The 10,619-nt window shown below is 42.2% G+C and overlaps 1 protein-coding gene across 10 annotated transcripts in view; it reads left to right on the forward strand.

Moving 5' to 3' along the window:
- LOC147015035 (E3 SUMO-protein ligase PIAS2-like) overlaps nucleotides 1-10,619 on the forward strand; it is a 297,048-nt gene that overhangs the window by 156,008 nt on the left and 130,421 nt on the right. For all 10 annotated transcript variants that reach the window (XR_015050202.1, XM_085849372.1, XM_085849367.1 and 7 more), the window contains one exon: nucleotides 7,542-7,626. Coding sequence is in view for 9 of the 10 variants with exons in the window: in XM_085849372.1 (XP_085705498.1) it covers nucleotides 7,542-7,626 (85 nt within the window). In the remaining variant the exon portion in view is untranslated. The remainder of the gene's footprint in view (nucleotides 1-7,541; nucleotides 7,627-10,619) is intronic.

A 10,619-nucleotide genomic window follows, 5' to 3' on the forward strand; every position in this document is an offset into this window, starting at 1 on the left:
GGCACCTCGGTGGATTGAGCTCATTAAGGAAATGGCAAGAGATCCCAAAGCACTGAATGAACTGTCCATGGACTGAACCAGTGTATCCTACAAAATGAAGTGTGGACTGTCTGCTACAATGGAGGGGGACACATTTCGGATTCTAAGGTCCACTCGCTTCTCCCTGAATATGGATGAATCGACGAGTTACAATTTTAAAAAAAGGTTCTTTGCATCCTTGTCAGTTTCTATTCACCTGTTCAACAAACATCTGCGATACACCACTTGGCCTCTGTCAGCCTGATAAAACCTGATGCAAACTCCATGTTGAAGGCGGTCACCACTCTAATGGAGTCAGAACAAATTCCCTGAGAAAACCTTGTATCCGTTCTTTTGGACTCCTGCGATGTGATGAGAGGTTCCAAATCTGGATTTGAAACGCTGCTGCGTCAAGGACCCGCCCCTCATCTCTAAGATATGGACGGAGACACATGTCACCATGTCCATAATGCCACTCGACAATTTTGCCAATCGTTTATAGAATTGACTAACTTCATTCTGACATCTTCAGTGATATCAAGTGGTCCACCGACTTGCGACTTTCTCCAAGAGACCTGTGAATTGATTGGAATTGGTTTCACAATGCCCGAGAGATTTGTTTCACACAGATGGCTGTCCAACTAATACTTGTCATTGTCAAATCTGAGGCTGTTCAAAGCATACACCATCTTCTCCTATTCTTTCCTCAACAAAGCCGACAAGTCTCTTCACCTTCCAACCCTGGTAAAAATCTTCCACAAAAAGATCTTTCATCAGAAGTAAGAAGTCACTTGAGGGAAATCATGTCATCCCTTGGTGCCAAGAATATGACTGAAGATGGGAAGAATAGGAAGAAGAGGATTTGCTTCAATCTCTTCTCCACAATGTTGGACACATGCTGACCCTGAACTTCTATATTACAGTCCTCTGCATGATGAAGCAGCATTTGATGATCGAGTCGAAGACCCCTCATCCACAAGCTCCATGACAAGCAGATAGACTTATTCAAGAAGTTTTTTTTGTGTGTGTTTCATCAAGCATGAGGCCCTCCTGAATGCTGGGCCATCACAGCTCGGACCTCTTGATTTAGATGTTATCATGCAAAGAAACGAGGATTTGTTCTCTGGAAGCTGTGGGTCACTGATCAGGAGTGACAAGAACTCTTCTATTCAGGACTTCAAAACAAAGGCCAGATAAGCATACCTGTAGTGTGGCAAATACTTACAGAAGCAGTTGCCCCTTGGCAACAAACATCTGGAGGCTGCCTCAGCCATTGACCCCCTGGCACGAGGCCACAGCATGACCATGCGGCGATTGAATAGTCTGCCCTTGTTGGTGAGGAATGTCATGAAGGAATTAAAAACAAGTTCCTGTGACCTCAAAGTCCAAGAATTTCAAGTGGACATGACATTGCCATCTCCACTTGATGCTGACGACAATGAAGTTCCTCTGGATGGTTGGTGAACAGAAGTGTTCCGACAAGGAAAGTATCCACATTTGTCAGCAATGGTTAAGGCATTGATGAGATGTTTTCACGGCCCTTAAGTTTTTCAGGCTCGTTCAATGCTATGGGGGACATCATTGACAAGAAGTCCTGCAGAATGGACATTGGCACATATAGTGCAATCCAGACAGTAAAGTATCTGCTGAGGACAAAAGAGGATCTGTGAAGGCATTCTCCCAGAAAGATGTCATTATGGACCCTGTGGATCCCAAGCTCTGTATCAACATGAGGACATCCAGCAAGCGGTACAGAGAAGACCTGAGAAAGGCAGAAGAAACGAGAGAGGAGAAGAGGCATGGACTTATGATCAAGTTAAAGGCAAGATCTACTAAGACCGAACACAAGAGAAACATTTTCATAGCACAATAACCTGCAAGAAAGGCCCATGTTCATCCTGTGAAGGAGCGTTCCCCATGAAGTCATGCATAAATTCTGAAGATTTGATATCTGTGTTGACTGTGACACTATTTGTGTGGCATTGTGTGACAATTCTGATATGTATGTTGACTTTGACTTTGATTGCGATTGAGATCATCTCGATGAACAATTTAATACTAAGTATTTTTGTGATTTAGTATACAGTCATGCGCCACTTAACGACGGGGTTACATTCTGAGAAACGCGTCGTTAAGCGACGTCGTCGTTGTGCGAACATCATTTTTTTTTTTCGTTTTCGTTTTCGAACATCGTACTTACACAAAACTACACACCTCGGCTATATGGTATAGCCTATTGCTCCTCGGATACAAATCTGTACAGCATGGTACTGTACTGAATACTGTCGGCAATTGTAACACGCATCCAAGAGACTGAAGACTCGTTAGTTTTACCTTTGTGCTGTTCATGACGGCCATCGGTGTTGTTAGCAGCAGCTTACAATCTCCTCTCGCATCGATTATAGAAAGATGAATAAATAGCGTTTGGATTTTATAAATACGTAATCATTGCATCGATGTTATAATTTATAAATGAAGAAACGAGCTCCTGTCAATTGTGATGTATATTTTCGGAACAGTGCGATTGTTTTAACAACATGAAAAACTTCACGAAAAGAAATCTGTGTTTTAATTTCGACTGTAACAACGATTTATTCGTGGAATTCTTCATTTCAAAGGTAATTTACTTGCTGGAAGGTAAACATGCAAACATTGGTTCAGTTTGAAAGCCGATTTCCTTGAATCCCGATTTAGCACGACCCTGCTTTTTTCACGATGACATTTTATGGACCTCAACGATCGCATTATAACAGGGCCACACTGTCGTTTATTCTCATTATGAAGTATTATGTACTGTACAGCGTACATAATTGTTTGTGCTATTTTTATATGGCTGGCAGCGCTATGTCGGCTACATCACTCGGTGATAGGAATTTTTCAGCAACATTTTTTTTTTCATTTTTTTTTTTTCAGAGCTGGCAGATCCGTCGTATCGTATATGCGATCCGTCGTTGCCCGGAACGTCGTTAAGCGGCGCATGACTGTACTTCTAAGACTGAATACAACCATCATCAGGATTACTGAATGATCATGTGAAGACTTTGCAATGACATGTTCATAGTATTGTGTACACATGTACCACTTTGATGAACAGTTTTGAAGTTATAACAGAAGAAAAGTCCGTGAAAACAAGTATGTTTCCACTCATGTACATGAGTGACAACAGTAAATAAGGCATTCCTTGGGGATCTTTGTTCTGGTTATCATCTTAAACTATTTTGCTATGATTATTGTTTTAAAAAGTCTGTTTCAAAACCTCAAATTTAAGTTCAATTATCCAGGAAATTGCTTTATTTGCAGTGGTTAATTCAAAATTTTCCCTGGGGGAGACCTCTGAAACCACCACCGATGGTGAGGGGGGGGTAGCATCCCCCCCCAGTATTCTACCCTTCGTGCCTTCAGCACTTCAGGCAGGCTGTTGGCCTGAAAGATGTCAATCTTCAGATCATTTCTTTTGACCCAAATCACATGGCTGGAAGACGCTGCTGTGCCTGCCTGTCTTAAGGATGAGAAATGATATGGCATATGGCAGAAGGTGGAATCATCAGTAAAGAAATGGGCAGGATTTTCCAGCAAGTCAGTAGGATCATTGATGAAAATGAAGAACAAGACTGGGCTTAAGACACTGCCTTGGGGCACATCAGCCTTGATAGAGAGAAGTGGTGATAGGATCCCATGAAGAGCTTCACACTAAATATTTGAGTAGAGCAATCAGTGAGCCAAGATAGGTGACCTTGGATCCCATAAGTAGAGAGTTTGGAGATCAAGGTGTGTTGAGCAAATCGAGGTTGGGTAAGCTATAGCAAATGCTCGAGATAATGTACATCGAGATGGCCCTGATCTTGTGTCTTACATTGAGGACTTCAACCCATTTTGGGGATAACAAAAGCAGCATGTCCAGGATAGAATGACCGGATATGAAACTGAAGTGATGATCTGCGATCAGGCTGTTTGAGAAAGGAAGGATTTGATGTCAACAGCAATGATAGGTTCCATGACATTCCATATAATTGGAAGCAAGCTAATTGGCCTGTAGTTAAGCGAATCACTTTTCGCACCATGTTTGTGTATTGCAGTGATGTTCGCTAACGCACGAAAACTGACACAGAGAGGATTAGCAAGAGCAGCAGAGCAGGTTTTTCAGGCATCTTTAACGTCTACGAATGCCATCTGGTCCTGTTCCAGAATCAAACCTCGACTGGTGTATTTTTGAGTCGAGGTTTGCCAGAAAGACGCCTCTTCACATTCTCAAGTGGGAAAGAAACAGAGTTCAGGGGTGTTAAGTTAGGTGTAGGGGGTGAGGGTTGAGTACGCAAGATTTGGACACAAACACAGAATTGAGGCATTCGGCCTTCTCACGAGAGGTCAGCGGTGATGCCATTTGAATTGAGTGAAGGGGTGGAGGGGCAGCATGCACCAGAAATAGACTTGACAAGGTGCCACCAGGTCTTTGAAGAAGGAGAGATTTGAGAGCTCGACCTTTATGTTATTTTCTTCCTTCCGTGAGAGTAGACGCACACTTGGGCCAGGCTTTGTGGAGTGATCTGAGGTTGCCTTTGGTCGGATTTGTATTCCAGAATGAGAAAGCTAGTTGTTTGAAGGCAAGTAGAACCACTAAATTGCGAAACACTTCCCCCTACCCCCCCCCCCACTCCCACTAGTGGTGGCACGAACTACTACTTCCCATTGAACATTGACCTTGATAGACGAGGATGGTTCTAAATCCTTATCACTAATATAAACAGGGATTTGCATTTTGAAGCTGGTGGAAATGCAGCTTGCATGGTTGGTGAGTCTGTTCTCAATATCTGTGAAGCCACAGGAATGGGGTAAACGAGCCTCTTCAAACATAGCCGACAAAATGAGGATTCACAGATTCTGTCCTTACTTTTAAGTGCCTGGATCTTGATAGACCATGGTTATGCCCAAAGAAACTCCCAAGCAGCCTGATTGCTCAATTTGAATCGTGAGTGCGAACAGTCACGTGGCTTCGTCGTTTGCGTGTGAGCCAGTGGTTGTTTCTTCAGCAGACCTTCCCGCCAAGATAACAGAGCAAGAAGACCGGCCCAAACAATTTATCACCTCTGCCACCGAAGCTGGACAGAGGTTGTTTTCACCCCTGTCTGTCTCTGTCTGTGAGCGGGATCTCAAAAAGTTATGACTGATTCGGATGAACCTTGTTGGACAGGATGGTTGTTTGACCAGGATGAATTGATTAGATTTTGGTTTTGATCTGGACACTATCATTTAAGTGATTCTTCACCATTGAGAGATGGGGCCAAAACATTACATCGCATGATTATCTCAAAAAGTTGCGGACAGGTTGGGTATGCAACAAGCGCAATCCTTTCATCTCCTTTCCCTGTCGAGGCCAGAGCACCCAAAGGCAGTGTTCTCGGCCCCATCCTATTCTTGATCTTCATCGGCTGTCCATCTTGTCCACTCAGTGCATTCTCCCCTACCTCTCATTCCTTCTCCCATCCATTATTTGTAAGTCTCCTTCTATTTTTCTTCCACCTTCCCCCTCTTACTTTCTACCGTTCATTTTGCTTTGTTGCGTCTTGATCCGTTCTGTGTTCGAGCACTTCCACAAGCATCGACTCTGTTTCCGAAAGAAAATTGCACACGCATACCCTACAATGACCGTTGTTACCTCGACATGGGACAGACATTTAACATGAACACCTAATCATGTAATGTCCACGGACAGTACAAGGAGGTAAAGCAATGTCTCGGGGAGAGATAATATATAAATAAAAACTGCTCTGGTGGGAGAAATGGTGCCACTTTGTGTACGCCCAGACTGGAGAGAACTTGCGCATTGTGAGGTTGAGTGCTGAAGGGTTATTGGGTGCACTGTGGGTTGAGGGTGGGAGGGGGTAGAGAGGGGTTGGCACACCCCTGCACTGTCTTATTTTGACGTGACGGCAAATTTTCAGTGTATAACTCAACAAAAAATGCTCAGAAGTGGTACTGTCTTGGTTTGTTTCACAAGTCTTTTAAATGGAGATGCCACCTGTATTGTGCGAGCCTAGTGCTCATGCAGATAGTGTTTATTTGCTATCAAAGTATACCCTGGTATCTGTTTTGCTGTACAACAGGTTGGAATGTATGGTGTTGACTGACAAACTTTACATGCACATTAATACCAGTCTTAATATCTCAATTTTCCCTTTTTTTTTAAAAGAATAAATGAGGTTTATCAGAATATCGGCCTCTCATTATTTTAAATGTGAGTTTGCTTGCGCTGTATTTCTCGCAAAGGCTTGACCCTCAGATTGGTAGGTACTGCATGGTAGGTACAAAAGAACCCTGTGGTTCTTTTGCTGTAGTTGTTGCTGAGAAACACCTGTTGAGGTTTATTTATTCAGATGCAGCTGTGCCGCTGATGCATTGCACCTGCAACCAGTTAACTGCTACTCATTTTGCAGACCTCAGAAGTATGATAGATTGAGTCAACCCACCTGGCGTTAATTCAACAGCCCAACAGTGGCTTGAACTCTAGACCCGAGGTTCTTAAGCTTGCCATCTTAAACGTTAAGTCAACACCAGGCTTCCCTCTTCAGGTGAGGAGATAGTCATGAGAAATATATGAAATTTAAACCTTGTTTGTTAGAAATTATATTCGATGGCCAATTAATCAGGTAGGGCACTGAAAATAAAAATAGGATCACTCTACCTGTAGCTTATCTTGGCCCTGGCCTAATGTTGTAACCCAAATTTGGTAGCATTCTTTACTGGTTGGTCTGGAGAGGAAGATTTTTGAAGGAATTTGTGATTTTTTTTTTTCCCAAAATATTTACGATATACGCCATTTTGACACGTCTGGTCACATGATCTGTATGACTTCTGTAATATAATTAACATCCCTATCCTAGCTAATGTTGCAATCCAAATTTGGTCGCATTCTGATGGGTGGGTCTCGAGAAGAAGATTTTGGAAGGAATTTACACGACCGCCATTTTGACACTTCTGGTCATGTGATCAGCATGGCCTCCGCACTTTAACATCAGGACACTTTCCTAGTGTTGTAACCCAAATTTGGTAGCATTCTGACTCGTGAAGTGAGTCTGGAGAAGAATATTTTAAAAAGGAATTTACGTCTTTTTGCCCAAAATTGATTAATTTGGCCATTTTGACACATTTCGGTCACGTAAATCACCATGACTTCCACAATTTAACATCCCTACCCTGGCCTATTGTGTGTCAAATTTGATGGCATTCTGACTGGTGGGTCTGGAGAAGAAGATTTTTGAAGAAATTTACTAAGTCGGCCATTTTGACTGACGTAGTCATGTGACTGGAACTAGTTTTGCAATTTCTGTTACCAGTCGGGAAATGAATGTTGCTGCCAAATTTCAACTAGATCGGCCCAGCAGTTTGGCCGGTGAAGTCGAAAAAGGAGACTGATGGACAGTGTGCGATGACAATACTTCGTCTGGGATTTTAATTCCAGATAAGCTAAAAATCAATTGTTCAATTGCCTTGATGCCAAGTTTGAGTTTCTGTTGTTTCCTCTGCAGTGTCAAGCAATACCCAGCGCTTTCAGGAGACCTACTTTGTGTTTGCTCTCACACCCCAGCAAGTAACACAAATCGGCAGTTCCAGGTAAGGTAGCTTGTTTGTGAAATAAGTTTTTTATTTGCTGTTATTTACTGTCTTTTCTGTTATACTGTGTTCGACCAGACTCGGTGGTGTTCGCATCTGGTCCGAGTCTGGGAGATTGGCAGTTAAAACCCTGGCTGAGTCGTACCAAAGACTTTAGAAATGGTACATGCTGCTTCCTTGTTTGACATTCATTTAAATGGATAAAGCACAGACAATCCCCCATAGGTTGACATCCATGGGGAGGAAGTAATTCCTCTAAAGGAAATGCCCCACTGAGTGAGGTGAGAAAAGCGATGCCATTGTTGTGACATAGCTGGTACCTAGAGTACCCTGGGAAATGAGGCACTTTCCCCCAAGCTGTGACTGTGTTTGTCTCGTCTGACAGTCTTCTGTTGTGTATCGAGTATTCATCTATATCCATGTTTGTTTTTTGTTTTTTCATGATCTAAGGCTCCTAGTGGAGCTGCCACACACAAACAAGAAAAAGAGCAATCAGAGATTGCAAGCCCTTGCCAGGATTCTTTTGAGTGGTGTATTTTTATACGTTTTAGGGTAAATCCAATATGGCTGTAAAACCATGTGACCTTTTGTTCCTCATCGATAGGCGGTCATGTGTACAGTGTTCCACCTCGATCTTTTCAGCCATTTTGGAGAAGAGGGTTTTTGAAGGTTTAAAAAAAAAAAAAAAAAAAAACAATATGGCGACCAATCACGTGACCGATGTCATCAAAAAATATTTTGTGGACCATTTTATCCCTAGATGACCCTCAAAATTTTTCATACTGATCGGATGTGGCGTTCTACACATTGATTTATGACGTCATAACGAGGGCACCTATGATGTCATTAAAAAAATAACCACACTCATTCCCCATGAGGAATACTTGCTATTTGCCAAGTTTCGATTTTTTTTTCCTTGGTGTGGTTTCAGATACAGAGGTCCAAAGTTTTTCCGTTTTTCCAATATGGCTGCCACACCACGTGACCTATGACGTCATAATTATAAATAAAACATTCTGCAGTACATGAGTAGTCGCTCCTATGTTGAAAATTTTGTCTCAATCCGACAAGCGGTTGCAGCGAAAAACATGAAACTTCCGTGCAGACGGACAGACAGACAAACAAACAGACCCAAATGCAATACCCCCTCCGAATCCTTCGGCGAGGTTAACTCGATCTTGGATGTTTTTAAGACTGAAATTTTAATTTTATTACTTGCTAGAAAATACAACCTGTCGCTTCGCTGACGGAAATATTCTGTGGGGGGTGGGGGAGAAAACTCAGTGAAGGTTTTCTTTTTTTTTAATAACTTTTTTTTTATTTATTATTAATTTTTGATTTTTCCTTTTTTACAGCTGGAAAGAAGACCAGGGAGATTCATTTTGAATAAATTTACCAATGACCAGCACGTGAAAATTGTTGAATTTTATTACTCCAGTGGGACATCAATAATTCAATCTCAAAGAAAATTTTGCAGTCATTTTAATGTTTGAGAACAACCATCAGAAAACACGATTCGGAACTTGATTGCTCGTTTTGAGTCAAAGGGTCTGTCCATGACTCATTCTGCAGTGGAAGACCTTTTTTCTCTCAAGATGATGGTAATGCAGTGTCTGTGACTGGTCAGCGATACAGGTCAATGCTGGAAAATGTCTGTTTCCAGAAGTGAAAAATTTACCAGAATTCTGGTTCCAGCAAGATGGAGCTGCGGCCCGTACTGTGAGGCCAACAATGGACTGTAGGACAGTTTTTGGTAACCGCATAATTTCAAGATTTGGAAACATTAATTGGACTCCGTATTCACCAGATTTAATGAACACAGATTTTTTTTTTCTGTGGGGGTACCTAAAAGATGGTGTTTGTACCAACAAGCCACAGACACTGGAGGAATTGAAAAACATTTCCGAGAAAATTGCAGTCATTGATCAAGGAGTTTTGTCCTCTGTAATGGATCACGTTTTACAAGGAGCAAGACTTTGCGAAAAAGCCAATGGGGGGCATTTGCAGAACATTATTTTTCACAATTGATGTAAAAAAAAAAACAAATTCCATATATGACATTACCATTTGCAATTTATTTCATTAATTTTTATTTTAAAATAAAAAATTTATGAAAAAAAGAAAACCTTCAGTGACTTTTGGCCCACTCTGTGTATTTGGTATGTATGTATGTATGTGTGTGATATATTGTGTATATATGTATGTATATTTATGTATATATGCAGGAGTGAGGAAGGGGTGGCGCGGGGGGGGGGGGCTTGGGTTAGCGGCATCTCACTAATTGTTGCTATACACTCCGGCAGGGTGGTGGGGTGGAGAAAGGAGGATGGGGGAGAGAGGAAGTGGGATGGGGAGAGTGAGGGAGTAGCGAGGAGGGAGGGGGGGTGCGAAAAAAGAGGGGAGGAAGGGGGGTGGTAGAGAGTCAAAGATGTGATGCTTTATCAACACTCACATGCACACACACACACACACACACACACACACACACACACACACACACACACACACACACACACACACACACACACACACACACACACGCACTTCCAGGTATTTGTCATTGATTCATTCCTGGAAACCATCGTTTAAATGGAACTTCAAAATCCCATTGATTTTTAAGATGTATTAAAGGGGAAAAGCATTCCTGACAGGAAAAAAAAATGAGTGGAATTTTTTCAGAGTTCCTTGACCAACCCAATCCCGTTGTGGCCTGTTATGAGTCAAGGCATGGTTGAGCAGGCCAAAAAACATGGTAGCTTCAGACCCCAGCGAGGTAACCCAAGAAATGCCTTGAGACCCCAAACAGCTCGGTAGCCAAGGATTGTCTGATGAAGGATATAATTAAATTAGGCCATTAATTATCTTCAAAAGGGGTGTTTTAATTGGTCCAAACACCGAATTTTCACTTCTGCACTTCCTTGGAGTTCTCTTCGTATGCATGCAAAGTTTCAGACTGATAGGTTTCATAGTTTTGAAGTTATGGAGGACGCTCG

The sequence above is a fragment of the Eptatretus burgeri genome, chromosome 12 (assembly GCF_056783735.1).
Source record: "Eptatretus burgeri isolate ZD-2024b chromosome 12, Ebu_testis_v1, whole genome shotgun sequence".
Taxonomy (NCBI): Eukaryota; Metazoa; Chordata; class Myxini; order Myxiniformes; family Myxinidae; genus Eptatretus; species Eptatretus burgeri.